Below are 27045 nucleotides of genomic sequence, written 5' to 3'. Positions count from 1 at the left end.
TTATTAAAGGAAGAGACTGGGAGACGCTGGGAATGACAACCTTCCTTACATTTACCCACACTGACAAGGTTTGAAAACACTGTGTCCTGGAAGAGTCAGTCCGACTAGCTTTAACGGATTCAAACAATCTGAACTGAAAAAAAAAATACTAAGAACAAAACTTCTAAATGAAACGCGCAAAATCAAGTAGACACCTGTGACAAACAGCCTTGACCAAACTCCGCCTCAGCTTCGGCTCCAGTCGGACGCGCTCGTGTCTGTTCGGGCCCACCCGGTTTTGTCGAGGGGCAGCGCGAGAGCGGCGACTGTCAGCGCTCGAGCCCAGCGCCATTCATCAGAGCGGACCGCGAGCGCACCTGGTCGGAGCGAGGCGCGGACGAGCCGGCGACGCAGCTGCACAGGTGAGTTCGTACCCGGAGCCGAACCGAGCTCGCGGGGCCGCCAGGATTCAAGCTGCAAACTTTGCGCATTTACGCAGCAAACTTTGAAAAGAGAAAGTGCCGCTTCGAGCGTTTCTCCGCCGCCGAAGCGCGCCGAGCTCACTTTCACTCTCTCCCACAGCACCGGGTCGGCCTCTGGAGGAATGCGGCGCCATTAAAGTTCCACTTTTAATTGAACTTCACGCGACTCGTCGAGCAGGGATCATGGCCACCGGCGGCTTCAAGTCCAGCGCCACCACCGACTTCCTGGAGGAGTGGAAGGCCAAACGGGAGAAGATGAGGGCCAAGATGCTGGGCGACATCGCCGCGGCCACCGGGGCGCCCCTGGGGGCCTCCCGCGCGCACAGCCCGGGCGCGCCGCCGGGCAGCGAGCTGCCCAACAACGGAAACCCGGACCGAGGCGCCTCCTCCGGGACCTGCCTCTCCACCTACTCGGTGGCTCGGTCCTCCTCCGGCTCGGCTCTGAAGAGACCCGAGGAGGACGCGCACCACCCCGCACCGTGCCCCGCGGCCGCCCCGCTCAGCAGCCCGAAGAAGGCCCCCCCACCGGCGGACAAGGCGGAGTCCGCGTCCCCGGACGCCTGCGCCATGGCCTGCAACGACAGCGGCAAGGAGAGCCCGTCACCCGGCAAGAGCAAGGAGAAGAAGAGCGCGGGTCCGAGCGCCAGGAAGGGCAAAGGTCAGATCGAGAAGCGGAAGCTGCGCGAGAAGAGGAGGTCGACAGGTGTGGTCAGCATGCCGTCCAACGAGGTGAGCGCGCACGTCACAGGGGTCAGAGGTCACACGAGGCGTTAGAACAGAGCGATGACAGAAGGATGAACCCACTAAAAGTAGAAAGTGGTGCGGGCACATTTATAATACCTGTTAGTGGTGGAAGTTTGGCTCTTAAGCTTAGATCACATCCAGTCCAATGATTGGGAGCCAGTGAATGACGTGACATCACCCAGTGTCGGCCCCCTGCTGAGGCGACAACCCCCCAGAAGCCGCTTGGAGTGTGACCAGTTCATGTGTCCTGTTATGTGTTGGGCAGCGGAGGAGAGGAATGAGCTTTTACTGGTGGGAAGACGTGTTAATGTTTAACCCACGGTCGTGACGTCTCAAACCAAACCGGAGGAAGCAGGTTAAGTCAGACGAGCTGCTAACGGGACGGACACGGGTGGACCTTTGGGTGCAGCGCCCACTGAATTGTTTGGATGGAGGGTTTTCTGTCAGCCTGATGCTGCTGCCGTCCGTCGTACGGGGAGCTCCGCGCAATCGCAGCCTCGCGTCCTAAGAGAAACGTCCAAAGTGGCGGCGCAGCAGATTTCTATTTCCTTTGTGCGGCGTCTCCCCTTCTGCCCCTGGTGCGTATGAAGGGAACCAAGCCATGCAAATGAAGCCGCGCTCACACAAGCTCCCTTTGTGATGTGAATATGAGTGGACAGGTGTGAATAGAGATGCCTGGGATTATCTGGCCACTCGTTCTGCGCAGCATAATAGCTGCTGAGTGGGATTTCAGAGCATCTGGGGAACCCAATCTTCTGCCTGTTGAGGCCGTAATGGCCTGATAAAAGCTCCGCGGCTCAACGGAGAAAAGACACTTGTGCTAAGCATCAATCAATACGAGCGAGGCGTCACCTTACCCTCCGCTCCTCTCCAGCTTGGACTGGAGGGCATTGTTGATGCTGACCTTTGACCTGCTCGGAGCGCTTACGCAACACAGGAATGTTAAAATGAGGAGTTTTGTGTGTGTGTGCTTTGGTTACTGCTTAAAACCCTGGTGAGATGTGGAGGCCGTGGACTGGACCTGACGGGGCAGCGTGGAGCCCTCAGCTGCAGGTCAGCAGGTTTAGCAGACAGAGGGCCCCGAGGGTGTTAATGTGTTAAACGCAGGTCGGCTGCTACCAAGTGATGGAGCTGTGGCTCCAAAAGGGTTGGAGAGGTTGTCGTTTTCCTGCAGGCCATCGTTGCGGAGTTTTAGCCTCCGCTTTCTAAAAACAAATTGTTCAAACAAACCCACTTTTGCCCTGATGCCAAGAATGAGCGTGGAATGGTTTTAATGAGACGCTTAAGACTGTGTTTACTGGCCTTTCTCATTTTTGACCTATTTACTGTCGTTGGTGCTTTTTAATCTTCTGACCTGATCATTAGATCCGTGACTCAGAGTTTCTCTTTCTGTGACTAGGCTCTTAAAGATCATGTTGTCTCAGTCTTGTCTCAAACGGGCAACACGCCTATCACATCACCTAATAGTTAGCCGACATGAGGAGTTTTATGAATCGCTACAACCTCGGATTTAACATTTGTTTGTTTATCTCCGCTCCTAATTCACAAAATGACAAGAATGTTAATTATCAGGGTGGAGCCGTTTCTAAACGGGGTCACCTCGTGGCAGTGAATACCAGAGCTTTTATCGTGGGTTAGGTAAGCAGGCCCTGAAGAGCAGGAATGCTAATTGAAGCACGCATTTGTGCGTTTCCAGCGAGAACATTGTGTGTTGACTTCATGGACTTGTTTACAAGGTCCACTATCACTGGACATGTTTCTCTGGGCTTGATTAAAGCAGGGAAAAGTCCCCCAGGAGCTGTTTGTGTGTGGAATGTGAAGGCATCTCGGAGGAGGGACGACGGGAGGAAGTGTTGCTTGTCTGCGTCTCCCCCAGCACCTTGTAAAGCACGCAGCCTGCTAATGAGGCGTGGTTACATAACGCCAGCTCCCTGCTAAGGTGAGGGGCTGCTACGCTGTCAGAAGGCATCGCGTCATCTGATGCCAGAGTCCACACCGGTAGGTCTCAGCCCCATGGTAACAGCTGGTATTTACTGGGAATACCTCCCCACCTGCACAGGAATGCACAGTCATGCCCCAGCCTCGCTGGCCCTGAGCTCTGACGTCAGACGCTACTCGCGTCAGCGTCTGCGCGCTCGCCTGTGGGATTTTCTGGCTTAGCGACCTCGGGGAGTTTCGCTCCAAACTCCGGCCGGCGGAGGGTAATGGAGTCGACGGTGAGGCTCAGGCCGGGGAGCATCTGGGCCTCGCTGCCGCTCAGTCTCTGGCTAATCTTTAACTCGTCTGTGTGCGCACGCTCTGATCTGAATGGAGCAGAAGCCGTTGATCCAGTGGAGCCTTAAACCCGGTGAACCACGGAGCCCATCTGAATATTTCACCAAATCCACGCTGACTGTTTTCTGTGTCAGAGTGAATAGCCTCGTCCTCATCTGACCCCGGATCCCGGCTTTTGCTCAAAGCGTCCTCTCTCAGTTCATTTACAGGTTGTTTTTTTTCCCAAGCCCCTGTTGTAATTTTCTTTCTCATTACTTTCCTCCTCATTAGCAGCGTTCACGCTGGGAAAATTAACAGGATCTGCTGCGTGTTGTGATAACCGGCCTGCAGCTTATAGAAATTTCCTCTTTGGAATTTTAATCCCAAATCCACGGAGGCAGCCGTAGGAAGGACTAATCGATTTCATGCTTTAGCGTCTTTTGGAAAATAACACGGTGGGAGAGTCCTGTAATGCAACCGGAGCAGCGACAGTGGGTGCTGCTCAGGCCACGAGGCTTCTGGGAGCTCTCTGTTTGAGTTCACTGAGGTAGAGTTAGGTGAAGTCCCCGCTTTCCCAGCTCTTACACTCTGATTCCTACTTTAGTTCCATTAAGTGATGTTGGGTCACGCATGATAAGTCTGATGGACACTTATCACGTTCTGTGTTTGTTCCACATCTGGCCACGTGTTGAAGGTGCGGCAGGTTTAAAACCAGCAACGCCTGATGCTGTGTAACGGGCCCCAGACCAGCCCCATGGCACCATTGCTTCCTGAGCGCTCTCCCCAGCCTCCGTGTTTGACACAGCTCGCTCTCAGACAATAAGCCTCAGTCATATTTGTATGAGTGAATGCACACCAACAGACCGATCCTGTGTGCGGTCCCCCAGGTTCCACGCACGGCCCCGCGTTATGTCATCTGGATGGCTCTGACACGGTTCTCTCCGTCATCAGACCTCTCACTGCACGAGTGATGAACAAACAGAATTTCCCCCTGTTTTAATTCAGAAAGATCTCAGGTCCCTTTCAATTTCAATATGAGTCTTGGCCCCATTGGAATGAAATCAAACAGGAGATATTAGAATGAGGAATGGCGGTGTGTGTGGTGACTTGGCTTGGAGTGAAATCGGATGGATCCCGTATCTGAACCAGCTCGGTGGGCCGGTGTAGGCAGCACCTCCACCGCCTGTTGTTTACATAGGTGGTGTGATCCGTTCTGTTCTCACTGGAAATGCCTAGATCATATCTGTCATGTACAGGTGTCTGAGTTTAATACCAGCGCACAGTCTGTATTTTATAGGACTCCATCTTTTATTAAGCTGACAAGTGTTAAATATGCTGGAAACTCTGAGGTAATAAATTGATGGAGCCGAGCTGTGGAGCAGAACCGGCTGCACCCGTTCCTTCAGGCCTCACGCTGAGTCGGACACGCCTCGTCAGTTGGAAGCCGCTGGATCCGTGTTTGCGTTGATATTGAACAAGCTATTTGCGGTTTCTCTCCTCCGGGTTTGTCGAAGGCTGCGGCCGTGGAGCGTTGGTGACGGCGGCTGAACCGTAACCACGGCTACTTCATGACGTCATGAAACTGGTGCCGCGATACGGAGCTGTCGCGTCAGCACAGCTCCAGCAACGTGGACCCACCGCGAGCAAACACAGCAACGGGCGTGTCTGTGTCTGTATGTGTGCGTGAGAGTGTGTGTGCGCATATGTGCGTGTCTGTGTGTGTCTCTGTGCGCGCGCGTCAGCTGAAACAATAACAGACGTGGGAGCATCTGAGATCAGCATGTGATCATATGCTCTACCTGCTCTACAGTGAACCAGTGACCGCGGCGTGTGAGGACGTCACCTTGTGTGTTTGCTGCTGACGCCGGACGCTGCACTTTGTGTTTGGACAATAAGAACCAGTAAACAGGACCGTCACCCGTGGCCTCTGTTCTCCACATGATGGAGGCAGGACGGATCACCAGAGTCCTTTGTCTTCATCTGGCTTGAAATGTTGTTGTTGCTGTTATAAATACTTTGCAGCTCGATGATCAGGTCTGTGTTCTTTGTTCGACTGCTGTGCAGGTACAGAATGTGGGCCTCCGCCTTCTTTTTCAGGTTTAAACTTCAGGTTTTTTTTATGTAAGTGAGCTAAACCTTCGACGCCATCTTGACTCCATTGGCAGAAACACTGATAAATAATATATTAGGGTTTTTTCTAACAGTGCTTCATATTTTGCAGCCGGAAACATCTGTTGCTCTGTTACACATCTTCCCGTCTTCTCAGGAATCCTAAGAATAAAATGCATTGACACTTTAAACCATGTAAACAAAGCTGCTTTGGTGCTTTTTTCTACTCAGGTCTGCAGCGAATTAAGGGAGAGCAGGAAGATGCTCAACGAGCTGCAGACTGAGCGTGTAATTCCCTCCATGTTTGCTTCCTCAGGGTTCACTCACCCACTTCCTCTCATCCTCCATGCGTCTCCGTCTGAAGGACCCCCCCCCCCCCCCCCCTTGTGCTGGTGTTTTCTCTCACCTAGTACAGAAACGCCGCACAATTAAAGCTGCAACAAATTGTTTCTCTCACCTGTTTGTTAGGAGCCTGTGTCCAAACCTGCGAGTGGAAGTCGAAGCGCTTCGGTCACGGCTCGGTGTTCAGAGAAAAAGACGCCGCGCGGTGATTCCAGCGTAGCCGTGTTGTGTTGCTCCCTCTCCTCTGTGGGTATTAACCTCTGCCTGTGGCGCTGAAGGCCTCCTAAAAAATTCATAGCCAATGAAACCGCGTGGTTCAGCATGACAGATTGGATTTTCATCACGAGTCGTCGCGGTTGAGTGAACGCTTTGCTTTCTACCGTGTGTCATCAATCCCTCTTCTTCCACATGTGTTTTGGGCTGCGTTTCATCTTTCTTGAGGTTTTTAGCCCGTCAGCGCATTTTTGTCTCTGCTCTAATAAAATTCCCTCACCTCACACATCGGTCGCTAAGCCTGCATCCATAGTCATTGTGTGTAAGTAAATATGAGGAACCGCTGCGTTCTGCCTCCATCCCAGCAGGTTTAGGCCCAGTAGCCGGTTCTGGAGCTGTCCGGGCCTCAGTGGATGAGCTGGTGGCAGCATTGGAGACATGACGGCATCTAAATGGATCATTGCATGGATTCTGCAGGTGTCGGAGCTGTAGACCCATTTTCTCCTTCTATCTTTTGACCTCTTTTGGTTGAAGTTTGAGCAAGTTCAGAGCTGGTGGATGCTGGTGGGCAGCTCAGACTGTGCTTAGCATGACTCACAGTCTGCTCTGGTGTCTCAGTGGACAAACACAATGGCCCTTGTACACAATAGTCTCTCTCCCGCTGGAATGCGAAACACGCTCGAGCCGTTTCCGATACTATATATCTGAGTATTGTGTTACATGAGGGCTCAGCGTTGTACAAACACGCACCGCTCTGACCCCTGTGACTTTAACGGTCATTAGCCGTGCTAGCACTGAATCATCAGTCCGATTATTATGCGCAATGGAAAAGTTCCCCAGGAAGGAAGTGCCAGCACGCTGCTGAGGTCGGTGCCTGGATGCTGAGGTCTGCTGGGATCTGTGGTGCTTTCAGGAACATTAGGGTGATTACCACGTGCTCAGACTCCCAACCGCTGCTCTCCTCCCTCTGTGTGGGAGTGTGGGTCCTGGAGAATGAGGCCGTGTGGGATCCTGTTGTGTCTCTGTGACACTGCAGCTTGACTGGAGAATGATTTCCAACGGCCTCGAGATCCGTTACGTAACGTCACAGCACAAGTTACGCAACGTGATCTGCTCACAGGAGCCGTCCATCAGAACGATGCGAAGCGTCGCCAGCTGTGCTACTTAGCGTCTGCAGCCATCGGTGGGGACGGCGGCGTCCTGGCGGCTCTGCTGCGACCGGGCGCTTCCCGTTAATCTGCTGCTTTCCAGCCTGCGCCCTCATTTGCATGCAACGCGCCGCCGCTGGCTAGAAACCGCCCCCTCTCCTCAAGTGATGCTCAGACAGAGGAGCTTTAGTGGCGACTGGTTCTAGATGAGGTGGTAAAACCCGTGAACATCTGTGTGATGACGATCCATCCAATATATGAATGTTTGCTCGCCCGGTGAGCTTTGCTGTGGTTTTCAGAAACCCTCTGCGCACATTCCTCCACTTTGCACTTTGTTTTCGCGGCCTCCTCTCCCTCGCAGCCTGTTTTGTCCCCCATGCCCTGATGAGTCACTTCCATTATCAAATACCCGACTAATTCCCCTACTTAATCTCTTGCTTTGCTTCTTTTCTCTTTCTCTCTCCCCCCGTTCCTCTCACATGCTAACCAAACCAATACTTCTCTTTTTTCCCCTTTTATCTCCACTGAGCAAGATAAGCCACAGCGGGGCACCGGGTCACGAAGCCTGTGGAATGACGGCGGCCTTTCCTGCCGAGCGCTGGGGAAAAACACTTCATTTGTCTGGGTTCACAGTGTCATTTTCCCAGAGTCGCACAAGGAGAGTTCACATCACCACTCTTTGTGTCTCTGCTTTCTCACCTTGGACCTTCACGCTGCTTCTTCAAGTCACAGCCCGTTCACTGAGCGGCTGCGGCGTCGTTTTTCTTAAACACCAGGATGCAGTCGGAGCTGGTAGAGAGGAGAAGGGGAATTTTTTTGTTGTCTAAGCCCGTGGCTGACTGGTAGGGTGGAGCGGTGAGGAATGCACTAATCACGCAAGTGCTGCCGTGCCTTTGCCAACTGCCCGGCCTTTTGTCTGCACTGGGAAACCAGAACCAGGCTTTGCGTATTTCTCTCTTTCTGCACAAACAGTGAGAGTGGGAAATAGTTTTTGTGTGCTTTCTAGGAAGGCCCCCCCCCCCCCCCCCCCAAACTTCCCAACCCTGTCTTCTTTCCTTGCTGTGACAGCCTGAGAGAAGAATAGGTGGTATTCAGCGCCTGGTGTCCTTTGTACCTGTCCACCTGTCCTTTCATGCCATCCAACGCGTCATCAGCGGTCACAGGCTTCAGTCTGGGTTCCTCCTGCGGTATGTGAACGGCCGCAGCCTTTTGTAAGTCCTTAGTGTTAACTTTAAAAAGTATTTTATGAGACAATAAACTCCACAGTCGAATGCAGCCAAACTGTCTGCACAGAAGCTGCAGCTCTCTGAACCACAGCGATTCACTCTGAGCCGGAGCACGAAGCGTTTTGTCTCAGGACCGGCAGCTCCGAGTCTGATGCGCTCGCACCATTTGCATTCTTACAGAAGTAAATCTTGGGCTGCACACGGTTTGATGGTTTGGCCCCGAGCTCTGCGCATTTTTCATTAGGCTTATGTTATTTGCCTCCAGTGTGTTTTTCACATTATTTTCCATTTGCAAACAGATGATCGACAGCAGACAGCTGAGTTTAGAGGCAGTTTGGAGTTGGTGGATTCTTGCTCACGGCTCAGTCATCGTTGAGTTATGACTAGTTAATTAGATTTGCTTTTTCTTCCCGAAGAAGTTGGGAACGTACAGATTGTACATTTATTATAACTTGAGACAGTGGGAATGAATTAGGCATAAAAGTCACAATCTGCTGTTTATCTTTAGTCTTAGCTTTGGGAGACGCAGTCACAAACTTCTTTACTTCAGTGGCCTTTTCACGTTCACCATTCACAGTCTGTTAGTTTGTCTACCTGAGCTTCACCTGAGTCTAGTCGGCTCTTTGAGACAGGTGCTTCTCCTGAAGGGCGTTGGTTGATGCAACATGACCCAGCAGGTTGTTTTGTCAGCAATAAATCAGCTGAATCACCACATCCTGTCCTGTGTCTCCAACAGAGGCCTCCATTAACAGGAAGCAGAAGCCATAAAGGCCTAAACACTGTCACTATCACGTGATCTACGGCTGCTCCTTCATTTCAAACACTTACTTTAATTTCAGGTTAATGCGAGTTAAGTGTTGGGTGATGGCGGCGGCAAAGAACCAGATGATCACGGTATCAAATTAAGAACAGCTAGTGAGGACTACATGTCAAACCACGGTGTTGCTTGGAACGGAGCTTCACAATAACAGGTTGGGCAGAGGATCTATTTACTATAAACAAGTGGCCTCCACATAATTATTCTAATAAATGTTACCTTTACAGCCATCATAACCTCATTAAATCATAATTAACTCATGTTATTCCTGTCTGTTAAGTCACAGTTTGACCTGCAAAAGAGACCAGACACACATAATCACATGCTTTATTATAAGGTACTAAGGTAATTTGAAATGAGCCTTGTTCCATTTGTTTGATTTTGGATGGACCAAGCATTTTGGTGTTTGGCGTCTTAAACCAAGACTTGAGCGCTTTCGTGCTCCAAATTCCATTTAGTCTGCGGGGAAACGGAGTTAACTGCTGCTTTATGGTTGAAGATGCAGCGTTGATTGCTCCTTTACACAGAGCAGATGGCAGCTCCAGTGTCCCCAGTGTGTTCTTGGCCTTAAGGGCCGACAAACGGCAGCACGTGCTGAGGCGCCCGGCACGGGAAAACCTCTGCCTCAAAAAGATAAGCAGCTGCTTTGACCCCGTTAAATGGGAAGGATGCGTCCGATGTATAAGGAAAGAGAGAGAGTAAACCAGTGTTAGCTCCAAGGAAAATGACATATTCACACACAAACGCAGGCTTCCTATACAGCATCTGCCTTTATCGGCTCCCGCTGAAGCTGAACCGCAGCACAAAGCTCTGACTTTAGGTCTCCAATCCAGGCGAAATTGGAAAAAAGTGGAAATTGTAAGTATATGTCAACATCTACATATTCACACATACATCTAAAATCAACCAGGAAGGCAGATCAGTGAAATGTCAGTGATTTTTTTTTTTGTCTAGAAAGAGAAAAATAAGAGCTCTTGCATTTGGAGAGGCCTCGACACTGGACGAGATGTGTGATGTAGCGGTGCTTCTGGACCCACCAGCTCAGCAGCATCTCAAGCCTCTTCATCAACGCTGAGCATCTCAGAGCTGTGTAGGTGCCCGCTGGTTCTGTGAACCCTGGCGTGGCTGGTCTCTGTCACACTGAAATATAAAAGACACTGGAGCATTGAGTCTGGTTTTGCCACACAGGCTCAAATCTCTAAACCAGATGTAGTTCTCGTGTTCAGCAGCTGCACAGAATGGGAGAGAGGTTATTTCCCAGAGTGTCTGCTACTCATCTCCGCTGGCATAGAGAGAATGTGGTGCATGCTGCCAAAGCAAAGCCACAGAAACCCGATGAGTGGCCTGCTGCCGTGACTTCAGGGATGAACTCACACCTCATTCAGACCCTTCTTGTCTTGGAACCGAACCTGCTTCAGACGGTGGCTCTTCATTTTCACTTTGGATGATATTCCAAAAGCATAAATGTTATTAGTTTTAACCCCAGCTTTAAATGGACCTGCTCTTCAAAGCTTTCAGACACACTGAAGATGCGATGTGTCTCTCCTGTGGTGATTTATCTGTGGTCTGAAACGGACCATCGCTGCACAGGAGTCCTCATGAATAGAAATGAAAGCAGGGGATGTTACTGCCTGGAGAACAGGCTGAGCTTTAAATAGAAGTGGTCCCGTCTCTTCCACTCATTGTTCTGCTTTCTCTGCCGCGGTGGTCGTCCACCTTCAGAGGCTCGGTTCTACCCTGAGGAGTGAGCCCATAAGGTCCAGTCAGGCAGGTTTTGGTGCAGCATGAAGGTCTGATATTATGAAGCTAAACATCATAGTCGTATTTTGCCAAACGCTCAGTGATTTATTTGTCCCACAGTAAAATGCCTGTAAGCTTGTAAATAGTAGAGTCATAGCTGGCCTGAGGTCAGTGGACTTTTCCAGATGTGATGTATTATAGAGCTTTCAAATTCAAGTGCAGGCTGTAAAATTATGACAAAGTGCTTCAGACGTCCTGCCTGACAGCAAGGGGAAAACGCCAGCTTCTAATTTTCTTACACCAAATCCGAAAGAACGCGCTGATGAGACAGAAATGAATTGTCTGTAGCTCGGCTGATCCCAGTGCTGCATGACAATCTGAGCCCAGCGAAGCGTCATGAATAGAAATAATTAAATTGTGACCTGCTCTGAAGCCGCAGTCGCCCAAAGTGATCATGTTGTTTCTAAAACACATTATCTCCTTTAATTAGGCTGCGATTTAGTTCAGACACGAGAATTTAATCAAAATAAAAACAGGCCGCTCCATAAGAAAGGAGCTGCCGCTGAGCAGCCTTCAGGACCCCAGTGCTCAGGCCTGTTGAGCCCGTCTGATTGGATGCTAGATTTAGGCTGCTGCTGTTCTGAAAGACACAACGCTCACTTCTGGCTCAAGGCTGCGCTTCTGAACAAACCTTCGTACCAGCAAATATGTTTTAAATTGGAGCCAGATGTTTCCCGGGTCTGAAACGCTGCCTTGATGCCAGCGTGTGACCGAGACAATAACAGAATCAGCGGCGGTTTAATAAGAGTCCAGCAGACCCTAAACCGGCCCAATAAACCCATCGTCTGTCTGATGGCAGCAGCATCTGATCACCTGCAAGATAAATGACTCGTTAACCACAAAACTCAAGCTGTTCAGGCGCATTAATGGAGTGAAGTCCCTCCAAGCAGAAGCGGTTAAAAACACATTAACTAAAGCAATAACAGCGTTTATGCTTTAGATAATAGCCAACATCAAAACTAGAAGAGTTGGTGCATTTACTGCATCCTGGACAGCAGAAACTCCTGACAGGCATCAGAGATTTCACAGTTCTAGTTATAGAAACATGAGTCATTAGTAGAGTTAGAATCTCTAAGACGTCATTTTGGGTCCAAGGACAGAACAGCGCCAGTGTTTCCTGGATGGTTGTGGCTCTTTTTTGGCAGCAGATGGAGCAGATGCGAAGTGGTGTGTAGTTCAGGTGCTCGTGCTGCTTTCAGGTGCCCTATACTGCTCTGCTCCCATTCGACTTCTTGCCCCCGGATTGTCTTAACGTGGCTTAGCTCAGCTTCCTTCATCAGGGACAGTTTTTACTTTGCCAAATGTTCCATTGAAGCCCATTTCTGTGCTGATTGGGTCATTATCATCAAATCCTTCCCACCAGCTTATCGACCACATGTAAAACACACTGAGCTCTGAAAGTCGTGTAATGTGGTGCAAAGGTCGCGTTTGTTATTCACTGCAGCTCACTTTCTGTTGGGCGCTTTCATACGCGTCTGACAATGTGTGAAAGCCATTTGCGCTGTGGTCGCTGCTGTCACTTTGGAAGCTTCCTGGATGCTGTGGGCCTGGCGTCCGTCCTGCCCAGCATGTCTGTGGTGCCTTTGATAGGTCTATGAAACCTGAATAGTCCCAGAGTTGCTGGAATTCTGAATGAGCCCAAAGCCCTCGGCCAACGAAACCAGTGTCCGCGGCCAAAAACCACTATGGCCCAGCTGAAAGGCAGCTAGGCCTGAATGGCACTTGGCTCCCTGAGCCTCGTTCTCCTTAGACAAACACAGTCCATGGGGAGGGAGGACAGGTTCCTGCTTCTCCAGCAGCCCCGGGTCGCTTTTCGACTGGCACAATACCTCTCCATCCAAATGCTGAGCTGCTGACGACTCGGTCCACACCAGAATGCAGTGTAGACAATGAGAAAACAGACAGAGACACCAGACCTGGGGTCAAAGGTCACTGTAGTCTGCTGATAACGTCTAATTTGGACCTTGCGGGTCTGTAAATCATAAACCAGCCAGTATTCATCCACGTTGAGGCTAAGCTGCCATCAGCAGTAGTCTCCTGCTGGAACTCAACACAACGAGAGCGTGAGATGTGTAAAATGACGAGATGCTGAAGCAGCAGGATGCTGGACGTCGTCGCTGCTTCCTCTCACTGACTTGCGTTCCTGCCTACGTTTGGCTGACGGGACGTATGATGAAAAACACCAGGGTCCCTCAGCGGTTCTGCTCTGCCACAATAAAAGCCCTGGGACACGCTGCCGTGCCGCTGCCTGGTGGTGTAGAAACCAAAACATCAGGACAGGAAGGAAGAGGTGTGCACGCCAGAGCTGGGCCGACAACAAGATTAGGGGTTAGACAAAACACAGGGCCTCGGAGCGGCACAGCGCAGGCCCCAGTCATTACTGCCACTCTGCAGGAACACCAGTCGGGACTGGCTGTGGTCGGAGCGTCCGACCTCTGGGCAGCCAGCTCCCTCTGCCCGAGGGGAGCGCAGTTATGAGTCGAGCAGATAACAGTCAAACTGCTTCTGGTTATTAACACCCTGCTATTCCCGGAAAACCACTGGGCCAAGTGAAATTGGCAGACTCCTGAAACTTGATTGGTTTGTATAATCCATCACGGGGAACGTTTAGCCTGCGGGATTATGTTAAAAACGTCACAGTGGGTTACCTCAAAATCAAGTTCCAACTATCTGCTCGAAGGGAAAATGAAAAGCAGCAGATGACTCAAAAACATCACTAATATTTTTAACTGTGCAGCAACTGCAGCGTCTAGTGGATATTTTCTATGTGATGATGAGCCACAGAGGCACCTCACTTCCTCACAGGCTCATAAATCGTAGGTGTCTGTAGCGCTTGATAACATATTTTAAATTCCTCGCTCTGGCAGGAATGTGAGCGACTCTTTCTATCGCGACAGGCAGGAACGGCATCGTCTCGACTGAGAAGCTCAGCGCGGTTATGTAAAATTAATCTGTTATGCACAAATCCATCTGCTAGCTAAATATTTATCAGGAATCCAGGGGAAACACATGTAATTACACATAATTCCATGATCAGGAATGGTTTGGTGGCATTAGGCCCAATCAGTTCTGCCATCCGTCAGCGCCGTTGTCCTCGTTGGCGCCGGCTGCCGCGTCGCCCTTCGCGTTCCTGTTTGACTCTTAATTTGCCGTCATCTGCCTCTAGATTGGAGTGATTTCAATAAACAGCTGCGTCTTGGTTTAAATGGATGATGATTGTTTTGCACCCGAGGCTCACGAGCAGAGAACTTCCCCTTCTTCCCCTGGGTGCGTCGTGTGGAGCTGCAGCTCTAAAGTGAGTCAACCAATAAATTTGTTTTTGTGTCATAGTACAAGTGCGCGTCCTCCAAATTCTTCTGGTGGCTCTGAGTTGTGTGTTTCTGTGCTGTAGGAGTGTAAAAGCTCCCTCAAAGGTCAAAAGTCACCACAAGTTCACCAAGAGCTGTTGTTGGTGCCTTCCCAGCCCCGCAGAGCACGACGGGTCTGACCCGACGCCTCAGCTTCTATGACACATCCTTAGGAATACTTCTCTGGAGCCGAACCTTCGTTGCTTGTTTGTTGATTTATTCATTAATGTTCCTTTAGCTGAGCTCTCTGAGCGCTGATTAAAGCATCATAGTTCCCCGAAGCTGAGACTTGCAAAGAAAGCAGCCCACGTCGTCATGGCCGATACAAGCTGTGATCCGTGAGAATGTCTTGTCCCCAAACAGCCTCACAGGAAAAACACTGTTGTGCAACTCCAGAGCTTAAATTAAATGAAAAGACACCAGATACTGGAAAAACACTAGAAGCAGACTGAGGCAAATCCTAAATGGAGCAGTGATCAGTGAGAGAAGCTTCCATTCAAAGCAGAAGATATAAGAAAAATAAATGTAGGACGGATGGATCACCTCATTTAATTGAAGTTGGCCCATGAATAAGGATGGGACCAATTGAGCAGACCGGTTCTGATCCCAGAAGTGTTAAAGGTCAAAGGTTCAGCACCACCAGCCTCTTTGTTGCTTTGGTGCCATTTTGACGTAAAGGTTGCAACAGTTTCCTTCACAGGATCAAATGCAATATATGTGCAACAGTCAGACTTTGTGGAGCTCCTCCTGCTCAGAGCCGCCTTCATCTCCTGGACCCAGCGCTGACCTTGGCGTCCGTAGCGCCGCATTAATCACAGGCGGCACCAGGGTGGATGTCCGCACTCTGATCTCTGCAGCCTGTCTGTGCTGTCGTCTGGGCTGACCGGTGGGCTTCGCTGCGTCTAATAGATCATCTTAATGAAAGTGCCGCGCTGCGGCGAGCGGCAGGTGATTAATATGCACAAGTCATTAAAGCTGCTGTGTAAGAGTGTGGAGGTGCCCTTTGCTTGTTTAGAGATAAATCTGAGGACTAAGTGGACAGAGCGCTGGCAGGGTGACAAGGCTGTGTACAGCATGTTCATGTAGGAGGAGGCTGATGGGAGCAATGAGCGCACATCCTCTGTTACTCTCTTGTGCGACCTGTTGTCATACAACCCCAATCAAACCCCCCTAAATGCAGCGATGTGCAGTATTCTCCAGTGCCCCTTCTGCTGCGCATCCGCTGGTACCCAGGACCTAGCTTACTCACATTAGGCGGCAGACGGCAGCCTTCGGACCTTCTGGGGACATAAATCACACAGCGCTGTTGTTCGGACCAAGAATCAGATACGCTCCAACACTTGAAGCCAAGTACAGTACTGCAGTGTAGATGACTGATCATTTTCCTCCCCGTAGAGAGTTTCCAACCACAACAGACATTCCAACAGACCACGAAGCTCTGATCCAGATGTTGTTTCTTTATGTGCGGAGTGAGGAACAGACCAGGATGTGTTTTACTTGTTTTAGTTAAGTAAACACTGATTTGAGACTCATGCTCTGGGATAAACAGGAAGCAGCAAGGATTCTGGAAACACTGCTGCATTGTCTAATGCTCCGAGAGCTTGAATAGTCCATTATTGTCTATTACATCTGCATCCAGCAGACCAAAAGAGTAATGATGATATGGAGGATGGATCAAATGCAGAATCTTTCTTTCCTAGCAATATACATGATTGAAGTGATTTAACCCGAGCCAAATCAATCGTTAGGATCCAGTTTTGTCTTGGACCCATGAGGAAGTTTCTCCAATGCGTCAAAGCCAAAACCTCCATCAAGTCGTTGCTCGTTCATCCTTCCACACCTCCTCTGCTCGCCTCGGTGCTCAAAGCTCAGCCCGTCCAGACAGACGGGCATCGCTGTGATGATGTCAGGAGTAAAAACCTTCCTTATATGGATGCAGATTTTCCCTTTATTTGGAACAGAACAAAATGCACAGCAATTTGCAATACTAGAGGGGAAGCGGGCCGCGTCTCTATCCAAAATAAACTTTAAGATTCCCAGTTCTACATTTCAGACAAGTTTGTGCATAGCTACGAGCTTAGTCAGTGAACAGTTCACATCGTGTTGACACAGACTGACTTCTGTTTAATTTCATCTTCCAACTCCCAACGTTGGGCCCTTTATTTTCCAGCTATTGTTTCATCTCGGCTCTGTCTCGGTGCCTTGTCAAAATGGCAGCTCTGAGGGAGAATCCAAAAGAAAAGGAGCTGCCCTCCTCCCCAAGGACGCCTGATAAAGCGCCGGACAGGAAAGGCCTCAGAGCGACTGCATTCCTCCTTAACCTCGTACGCTTATTCTGAGCTGCTCCCTTTGTTTAGGCATCAGCGTCAAACAGGAAGGACTGGTTTGCATCTTGGTCCTGTGGGAGCTCGTCCTTGATCTCTGTCCCTCGTCATCTATCCTAATGCTGAGCTGTGTTTGTGACGCAGCATCGCAGCAGCAGCTGTTGGACCTGGTGTTGCTGCAGCACAGCTCTGTGTAAAATAAGGATGACGGCAAGCTGAGGGGGTTTCACAATAAGCCCAGATGATGCGTAAGAGCTCTGTCTGAGCAGGAGACTCACCCCCACGGGCCTCTGACCAGCGGACGTCTGCTCTGTTTGTTGTGTTTTCAGGCGACATTCCTCCCTTGGCCTGTCCTCGGGAGGTGAGGGGCCTGTGTGAGTGTACGAGCTCCTCAGGGATTCCTGGAAGTGAGTGGGCTCACGTCTTAAGAGGATTAAGAGGAGTCTGTGGTGGCGTGAAGGCACAGGTCAATGTGTCAGTGTTATGGAGGGAATAACTTCTGTCATCTGTCAGTGGGCCTGATATAGAATAACAGTGAATATGTAGACACCTGAAACCTCAGCCTGGCCCCTGAGTGGAGCAGATTCCTGACTAGCTGTCTGCAAACGGGTTCATAGTGAATCGGGGCTCATTTCACATCACTTCATTGCTGTGTTCCATTTCATAAATGATTGTTGACAATTGTTGCACGTCCTTTGGGGCTCTCGCATGTTTATGCATGGGCTTCAGCGTCTGCCGTGGTTTGGTAAAAATGTCAAACAATGTGAAGTGAAGATGATGTGGTTTCTTTGTGCCGTCTCCTTCTGTCAGAGCCTGGATGAGCTGGACGATGACGACGCAGGGGAGAAGGACCGCAGGGAGGAGGAGGAGGAGGAGCTGGTCCAGGCCAACACTGTCCAGAATGAGGCCATGACGGCTGATCCCGCCAGCGGACGTTTAATGGTGAGAAGGTTGACCTTGTCCTCCCGTTCTCTATGTCACAGGTAGTGGAGTCGTGTCTGCTCCGTCACAGAGCGATGCTCCTTCCCTTCACACGGGCCTGTACACACTGATGCATCGATGCTGCCAAGCTGAGGCACTGTTGCTCAGGGAGACACCAGCAGAGCTCAGCCCGGGTCTGTGTGAAAGGCTGCACTGATGCAAAACCCAAAGGTGTCTGAGCGTTTCATCATCCTCATCTTTCATCATGTGAAATCCGTTAAAAGCAAAAAGAAAGGGCCTGTAATTCCCTGAGAGCTAATGCTAGCGTGGGACTTTAAGTCTGGTTAGTGTCATTTGATCACGTATGTGTCTCTTGATCTGACTTTATCAGTCAAGCTAAATATGATTCTGATCCAGTGCAGGAGAGTGCGTCTGTCTTTATTACACAGACTCTTCACAGTGAGTGGAGCATCCAGCTGAGGAGCAGCCACTGCTTCTGTCAGAAACCATCTGACGGGAAAATTGCCAAACATATGAGTGAAATTGCTGCGCTGCTGAGTGACACCTCGTTGACGTGAGCGGAGAGTCGCGCTCCCGACCGACGGGCTGTTCTGCATCAGCAGATTGATTAAGTTTGGGGCTGTTTACACAAAACGAGGGCTCGTGTTTGAAACGTGTACACAAACGCGGCGCTAACGGGATCACGGCGGCGGCACCTGCAGAGGCGAGACGCGGATCAGAGAGGAGAATCAAAGCATTTGGGTGTTTACATGAGGCGGCTCATGAATAGCAAACAGCTCCGGCCGGACCGGGTCCGCTCCTAACGCGGACCAGATGTGGCTATGCAGGAAGCAGCCATTAGATGTCCCACTGTCACTGGCGTGAGGCGGACATCCATCTTCTGCTGCAGCCCGGGGCGAGCGGAGCCGCAGACCCAGTGTGGTCGGCGAGAGCTGTCAGTTAAACGTTTGTAAAGACGGAGCGTCCCAAAAATGTGCTGCTCCTCTCGGGCCCCATTCATCAAATGCAGACGAGTGATTGCTGTGTCATGGCGCTGTGATGTAGTGCGTCCTGTCGGGCCTCGGCTCGTATCGGGAAAGTTTTTCACAGACGTGGTTCTACTTCTGCTCTGAGTTGACGGCTCTTAAAAGTGTCCCCCAGTGAAGCCTCTCCCAGAAACCCTGGCTCTGAGAGTTTCTCAGATGCTTTTTTTCCCCCGTCTCTGTCTGCGGACGTGTCCATTATTTTTCTGTGTTCTCTCTCGCTCCTCTCGGCCCGTGTGCTCCTGCTTACCGAGCCGTACCCCCCTCCGGTATCCAGGTCCGTACCCTGTGTGAGCGATCCAGCAGTCGGGACCATATGGAACATTCCTGGGGATCATCTGCTTTTAATGTGGCGCCAGATCTGCAGCAGGACGGAAACACAAACCGCTGATCGTCTCCATCCAGCACTTTTTAACGAGCCTCATTTGCATCTGTAATTAGCACCTTTCAGGCCAGAAGTGGTGCTGATGCAGAGCATTCTGTCAGAGCAGGGAGATATGCTCTCATTTCCACGCAGGAGCAGCAGTTAGTTGCCTGAAACAAGCTTTGAACACATTCACCTCTGTTAAAGAGCGCTGTGGCATAAAGGCAAACTAAACCGCAGCGTCTGAGTTTGTTTATCTTTGCTGCAGCCCAGATTTTATTCCAACGCATGGTATGAGAAAAGCTCCTGATTCTGGGAAGTAGAGGAGAAAGCCACTTTTTTTGCAGGTCAGACTCGTCTTCATCTTCAGAGTTCTGTCAGGTTGGCGTTTTGACATCTGTTTCTTCTGGCATCAGGATGAGACGGTGAACTGAGGTTAATTAATATGGTAGAGCTGCACAGCACCAACATGTCTATATATGAATATATAGATTGGTTAGTTGGCAGTGACCTTTCCAGTAGGCCACTGCTGCCTGCTCATGTCTGTTACATGCCAGTCATGCATTCCTGTTTAAAAGGCCTGAGCCTATGATCTTCTGGACGGCGACTGAGGAATTTTGTTAATTTATTGAGCTCTCAGACATGAATCAGGGGGAGCAGCAGCGTCTAGATGTTACCCCAGGAGCTGCACATGAAGAATTAACGACCTCAGGTGCTTTTATTGTTTGATTGAGCTTTTGTCTCTGTGCATTCTAGTGGCTCTGGGTTCTGCAGCGGCTTATGGGAGCTGTCAGCGCCGTTCCAAGCATGATAAATACAGATGTGCCGGCTTGCACCGTGTGCAGTGAAGTAGTCGTATATGAATTACACTGACCTGCTCTCAGATTTATATCTCACTGCAAAACGCACCCAGAAGCTGCAACTGGGCGCCTGTTCTCTCTGCTTCTACGTTAGGACCCCACTGTGACGGCTGGAGGACAGGGTCAGAACCTCTCCAGAACTGTATTCTGTCAAATGTTTTTCAAAATAAGGTTTTTATGTTCTCTGTTTTCTATAATTCTTTATTTCAAAATGAGATGTGGACCTGATCCGTCCGCTCATCGCCCTGACCTTCCACTATCTAGTCACGTCTCATATTTCAGCAGTTCCACCTCCAGAAAATAATCAATCCAGTCCAGTGTGTCTTGTCTGTCAGCCCATCGACGAGGAGAATGAAACCGAGCCGTGGGCAGGATATTACAGGACATGTATTGGATTTTCCGTGGGAGAAAGAAAGCAAATAATTATTTCCTACATAGGTTTAAAATCCTTTTCTCAGAGGATCCTGGTGGTTTATTTAAGTCGCATAAGGCAGCGAGGGAGTAAACACATTTACATTTAGACAGCATGCGACACACCTGCTTAGAACCCAAACCGAGCTGAGGACTGTTATCCTACTGTCCTCCATCTTTGCGTCTATCCAGGCGATGTGGGTAATGGGTGACATGTCAGACACTGGCTGCTCAGAGCTGGACACGTTTCCCATCACCTGCTAACGCTGGGACCCTTCACTGCACTAGACCTCAGGAAAGAGGAGGCGCTCGCTCTGTGACACACAGCTCATTTATCAGGGGAGCCGTTCACCCCGGGGCCGCTTTAGTGCGGCATCATTCCCGTGTGTAGATAAACACCCTGTAGATCATACAGCAATAAGGACCGAGGGATAAACATGCACGTCTGTGCAGCAGAATAAAATTGCCTTTCGCGTCCTGAGGCTAGAGGCTCCTGAACCATTAAATGCAACAGACATCATCTATACTGTGCCGGCTCAGCAGCTGATAGAAGCTCAGGCTACAAACTTAATGTTGTCCTCTGTCGTCTCTCAGGACTCCTCGCGGTCCGGATGGGGCCGACGCGCCGATGACGTCTTCTTCCAGGATGCCCGTCAGCCTGGACGCGGCCAAAACAAGAGGTGAGACTGCTTGTTATGAGAAACTGCAGCTGGAGCCACTAATGGTCAGAATCCAACCAAAGGGCTCGAAGGGAAGGTTAATGAGCAAGATGTGAATCATTTTCATTGAAAGCTTTGGAGCCTCTCTCTAGTTTGCTTTGACACTGAATAAGAGCCATTCAAACCAAATCACTCGACCTCTGAACAGTGAAGACGCGTTATTAAAATGTTATACTATTAAGTAATTGATTAAATGGACCCTGAAGTCTGTTGAAAAGACTTTATTTTTTACTTGCTCCTAAATAGAGAAGTCGTGTCCAGCTGTAACAGCTGAGTTCACCAGCTGATGTTCAGCCATCATGGCTGCTGCTCCTATCAGCTGGCACGGCTGCACTTGGATGCTCACATAACCTACCAGGTGGAAAGCAACGTCCGACACGCGTGTCTCACGTATTCCTTCCCTCCATCTTATTTCACCTTTTATATACATTGAACCACCTTCAAAGACCCATTTCTTTTTTTGGGACTGTGCCTGATGCCTTGTCCCTCCCACCTGCTGATGAGCTCAGCCTTCTTCCCCAGACCTCACGCTGCAGGGCACTAATGGGCCGCGGTGCAACATTTAGCATCAAGGCTATGGGTGCTTAGGCCTGGCTGCAGCACCTGCTGGGCCCCCTGGGGCTATCTGGACACATCTCTGGCCAGAAGGAGACGCACGCCACACAAACCGCTTATGGGTCAACATGGCACTTTGTAGTCTGTACACGTGTGTGTGTGTGCGTGCACGAGTGTTTGTGCTCATCCTGATAAAGGCAGAGTCACAATGAAGCAGACAAATGAATTGCACTTAATCCTGCGTAGGCGAGCAGCGGGGAGAGCGTTTCAAGGAGTCCCTCTTGATCAAAAGCAACGCTCGCTGCAATGTTTGACTCTAAGACGGAGTGAAAATAAGCCGCCTGCTTTGTAAAGGTCAGGACACAATCTCATACAGAAGCACTGAGAGTGTGACTGTGAGTGGATATAGTGTAAAATTCCAACAGTCAGGATTCTCATTTGAGGATCATCTGCTGTCACGTGGTCGCCCCACGTTTAAAAAACCCCAGCTGTTTACTTATAGTTAACAGGAATGAAGCCAAAAAGACCAGAAACACGGGGGACTTTGCTGCATTGTAACATTTCTGTGTTCTGCTGCCTCTCGCTCAGTTTACTTTGGAAAGTAGTCTGATAATGGGAACATTACATTTGGCAGTTTATGAAAAGAATGCAGATGGCACCTAGGAGTTCTATTGGTGCCTTGTCTTGCCAACACCCTCTCTCTCGACTATTTTCTCCCTCAGTAACTCACTCCTGGGGAGATTTTAAATCCTGGCACTCCCTGGGGGAGTAGGAGTGGTAGCACAGAGCCAGCAACTCCGTCCAGGTTTCCACATCAAGAGTTATTGAAATGATGCAGGTAGGAAGACTCCAGCTGGTCCGAATAGCACAGAAGGACCTGGGAGGTGAAGTTAATGCTCAGGCACTTTAAAACCCATCATCTAGAAACACTGGTGCACACGCTGCTGCTGTCGTTCAGGAATGTGTTTGAAGTTGTAATATGTAAATGAGTTTTGATGAAAATCCTTTCTGGCACCTAAGTTGCAGCAAGTCCACATCCTTCTGTCCATTAAAGCAATAAAAGGCGCCGGGTTTGTGTAATGCACGTCCAATTAAAAGATTCTCCCACCTGTTTGTCTGGAGCTGAACCTATCCTGTGAAAGTGGGTGTGATTGATGGCTCTTAACAGCCTCGGTGTGAACACAGCGCGGGATGCAGCAGGAACCCGACGTAAACGTCTCGACTCAACTCACGGTGCATTTGTTTGCAGCAGCTCTGCAGGGCCAGGGTCAGAGGAGCAATGGCACCCCCGTCACAGAGATGGAAGCGCCGCAGGACTGGAGAAGAGGATCGAGGAGCTGGAGAAGGTGAGTGTTGCATCACAGCTTGGTAGCAACTGCCTTAAAGCCCACACACGCTTATTTTGTGGATTTAAAGGTGAGTGAACATCTGCATCCGCCCACAGACTGAAATGATGAGTCAGAACACAGATGTTGGCAGGTTTTTGCACCTCCTGCTGAAAGGTCAGAACCTTGGTGTGGAGTCTTAGTGATGGAGTCAGACTTAAGCTTTAAAGGAATATGGGGCTGAATTCAGAACAAGCCTCTGGATGATTCACATCTTGATCGACGTCTCCTTGCTCCGCTGAACCTCTGAAGCCTCAGCTGCTGCCGGTGAATTTCCACTTTAAGCCCTTTGAGCGCCTGAGTGCCGGGTTTTGTGGCTGAGAACCGCAGGTCAGCGCTGACAGACATCCTCCTCGTCGTTGTTGCAAAGGTGACCTTTCACAGCGCAGATCTGTCTCCTTCTTCTACGGCTCCTCCGCTGTCACCAGCTCCCGCCGCTGTCAAACCTCCACTCAGAGTCAAAGGTCACTCAGAAGTTTTTAAATGAAGCACCGCTGTGACCTCTGCTGTGTGTGTGACGCACGTCTGTTCATATGATGCTTAGATAAGAACTGTGGCTCCGACCTGAACGCCACCTCTGAAATGACGACGCTGCAGATACGTCCAGCAGCTTTAAAGCCACCATGAATAGAGAGCCTTCGTGCCTTCTGCTGTACCTGCCTGATTGGTTTCCATGGAAACCGGCTCATGCTTATGTGCAACAGAAAGAAAGTATTGGAAAGTAGGAATCCAGCTCTGACCTTGTTTTTTGTTAGAAACGAGCTGCAGGTGACAGGAGCAAGGTTCTTACACCTGTTCAGTCTGATTGAGTCCAACACAGCATCGCTGCAATCAGGTCTACTTTTACGAATGTCAAGCCTGAAAATTGCATCTGGACCTGAAACCTGAGCTCCTGGTCATAACGGGTCACATGGTGTGCTTGTGTGTTCTAGGAGCTGGCCAGAGAGCGACGGCAGACCGCGACACTGCTGAAGGCCCACCAGGACAAGGACAACCTCATTGAGAAGCTCAAGGATGAGATCGACTTGCTGAACAGAGTGAGTCCGGCCTCATGTTGGATATTCAGAGCGCTCCGTGTGTTTTGATGTGTGGGCGGCTTATAAATCTTCATTTGACGCTTCTTCAAGCAGTTTACTTCCATTCAAACCAGAATGTTTGCATTTACAGGCGTTAGTTCTCTCAGAAGCCTTTTAAGTGTACTTTGCATTTTAATGGCTGTCCAGTGACTCAGCACTGGTTTAGCTGGTCGCTGTGGAGGCGACGTTTGTTTCTTACTGATGTGTCCGTCAAAACAAACCTGCTTCTGTGGATAAGAGATGCAGGCGACACTGGGCTGCAAAGCTTAAATCTGAGGTTTGTACAAAGACCGAAGGAGAAGAAAGCGTCAGAACCAGATCGATGATAACGGAACGGTGAAGCGACAGCTGTGCATGACATACGACTCAGCTTCAGCTGTTTTCTCCTCACTACGCTCGGGGTTGAGGTCGGGGGAAGCTCGGGTTCTGCTCAGCAGCTCCGACTCCTCAGAACATTCATCTTCTCCGCGCCCCAGAATGTCAACAATCCGTTTTCCAGTCGGGTCAGTGAGGCTGGCAGTGGAACCTGTCTGTGTTCTGGATCGTGTGGAGGGAAACGCGGCAGGAGGGGACAGATGTGAAAAACCGGGTAGAGACCGTAGATCTCAGCTCTGCCCTGCAGAGGCAATCATGACAATCACGCTCTGCCAACAAACGCAGCAGACGGTGATGTGTGCGCAGTGAAAGTTTTTATTAATTGTTAATGTCATCTGGACGCTTTAGTCGTGACGAGACAACGCAGCGCGTCTGTAAACACCAGCAGCGTAATGTAGCAGGAGGCCACATGCTGATAGCATCACATGGGCAGGAAGCCGCTCATAAGAGAGGGGCTTTATGTGAGGACGGTCGAAATGGCGATAGCCATCAGAATGTCCCTGAGAGAGGCTCCTGCAATGCCTGATGGGAGAGCAGCAGATAACAGCTGATCCAGTCTGGCGTCTCTGCTGAGGATGATTGAACCCTCACACGCTGCAGAGGTTTGTGTGGGGGAGGACGAAAAGACGGAGCTGGATGCCACGTCTGGACGGAACCGGGCCCCACGCGGGCCTCGGGGGCTTCAAAGTGGTGTTTGTGTCTGTCTGATGAATGTCTGTGCAGCGGGAGGCGAGAAGACCGGTTTGAAGTCAAAGACGTCTCACTGTTACGAGGAGACGGCCAAATCCACTTCAGCGTCAGAGCAGAGTGTTTCTTCTGCGCCCTGCTGCGACTAAAGATCGTTTAATAGGAGCAGTGAAGGTGAAGCTGAGCCCTAAAGTGTCAGCCACGTGCTCAAACCAGCTCTGCTCTACATATACGAGCGGCGTGTAGCGCTCCTCGCCTGCAGCACAGACGACATGCTGTGTAGAAATCTGCAGCCACCTCCTCGGTTGGGCTCCCTCAGAGCAGCGAGGCTCGTTCCTGTGATGGAGGAAGCCGAAAATGAGGAGTGTCACTTTGATGAGACGGCACCGTGGCAACGAAGAGGTTCTCTCATTTGCAACTAATTGAAGCTGTTAATGTGTAATTTGTTGCTATCGAGGCCGGGGGAAACCTGGCAGCGGGTCCGCTCCCCGACTGGGCCTCTTATGGGCCCAGTCTTGCGGGCAGCCCTGGGCCTTTTCATGTGGGTAAATGTGTCCGTGTCGCTCTCTTCCAGGACCTGGATGATACTGAAGAGGAGATTGAGCAACTCAAACAGGAGAACAAGACTCTGCTGAAGGTGGTGAGTCAGCTGACGAGGTAGAACCGCTCCACGGACCCGGACCTGCATGGCGACGACGTCCCACCAGCCTTATCTCCTCGGTTCTGTCCTTTCTGTTAGCAGTAGCTGCACTAACAGCCTTAGAGTCCACACAGGATTCATTCCACTGGTTCTGAACGCTGAGCTAAAGGCGGATCGCCCGTCATCGTCCGCATATTTAATGTAAATGTGTTGTATATAGACCCTTTAGATAAGTTCATTCCTCAGACAGAACTCGCACCCAACTGACCGCTTTTAACACCAGTGACTTCAGCCAAAGTGGACGTACAGTGGAGCGGTTGTCGGTTGAAGCCCGGTGCTTCAGTGATGAACTCTGGTGCCACATTGACTTTCCTTTGTACGTTTGAACGTCACTGGTGCCTCCCCACACCTGAAGGAAGATTTAATCATTACAGCTAAAATAAAGGAATCAGTTAACATCCTGGGTTGTTTTAAGTCAAAGCTCCTGTTTCCATCCTCTGGTCTTTGCAGTGTAAGCTGCAGTAGCTGCTCTGTTTAAAGCGGATACATTTAGCTTAACAACCAAATGAACTGACTCTGGAACAGGCTCCGCTGGGAGCCTCGTCTCGCTCTGTGCTCTGGCAAAGACCCTGTAGGTGTTAGATGCTCGATAGAAAAGCCGGCCTCCCCACGCGAGCTCGGCTCCCCTCGCAGACAGACGTCACAGACCCAGCTCGCTTTCCCAGTATGATGCATGTACAGAAGATTAAGTCATTTAATAAAAGTCTGATTATCTCTCTCCTCAGTCGCCTCGCTTGTGTTCATCAGGACTAATTTGATGTGATGATACCGTGCCACTGAGTCGGTAATGCATTGTGACGGTGGTGATGGGGGGGGTTCCCCTCCTCCTCCTCCAGCTAACGCTCAGCACCAGTGCCTCGACCTGCCTGCGACTGGGACGTCAAGCCTCCATCCGCCCCACAGAACCTCAATTATGCTGCCGAAGCCCATTAATTCCTGACTAGTGGCGGCGTAAGAGGAACGCATCTATACAGGAGCCGTATCAGCACTAATGTCAACCAAATTTCCTCATAATGGCCTCTTTGAGCTGTGGAAGGCGCTGGAGGCTCACTCCATAATCCCCATTAGCATTTTTATGAAGCCTTCTAGGGTTTGTCATTTGGAATAGTCACAAAGGGCAAATGTGATTCTTTTCCTCCTCCTCCCGTCCGTCCGTCGCGGAGGG

General features: G+C 50.3%; 1 protein-coding gene and 1 long non-coding RNA gene across 3 annotated transcripts; both read left to right on the top strand.

Moving 5' to 3' along the window:
* The first annotated feature begins 244 nt into the window (after positions 1–244).
* pawr (PRKC, apoptosis, WT1, regulator) lies at positions 245–26604 on the top strand. 2 transcript variants are annotated; one of them, XM_029162977.3, is made up of 7 exons: positions 245–401; positions 562–1190; positions 17595–17726; positions 20978–21063; positions 22910–23003; positions 23975–24079; positions 25755–26604. In XM_029162977.3, the coding sequence occupies exons 2-7, from the start codon at positions 645–647 to the stop codon at positions 25839–25841; spliced, it is 1050 nt and encodes a 349-aa protein (XP_029018810.1). In that variant the 5' UTR covers positions 245–401; positions 562–644; the 3' UTR covers positions 25842–26604. The 2 variants fall into 2 exon arrangements, with proteins under 2 accessions (XP_029018810.1, XP_029018809.1); XM_029162976.3 differs by having other exon boundaries at positions 246–401; positions 22907–23003.
* Positions 5269–10171, top strand: LOC129604551 (uncharacterized). Its single transcript, XR_008695551.1, has 2 exons — positions 5269–8457; positions 9336–10171. It is a non-coding gene; the product is annotated as an uncharacterized LOC129604551 (long non-coding RNA).
* Positions 26605–27045: the final 441 nt, after the last annotated feature.

Source organism: Betta splendens, chromosome 9 (genome assembly GCF_900634795.4).
Source record: "Betta splendens chromosome 9, fBetSpl5.4, whole genome shotgun sequence".
Taxonomy (NCBI): Eukaryota; Metazoa; Chordata; class Actinopteri; order Anabantiformes; family Osphronemidae; genus Betta; species Betta splendens.
The sequence above is the reverse complement of the archived record's forward strand: the minus strand, read 5'-3'. Positions and strand labels throughout refer to the sequence as shown.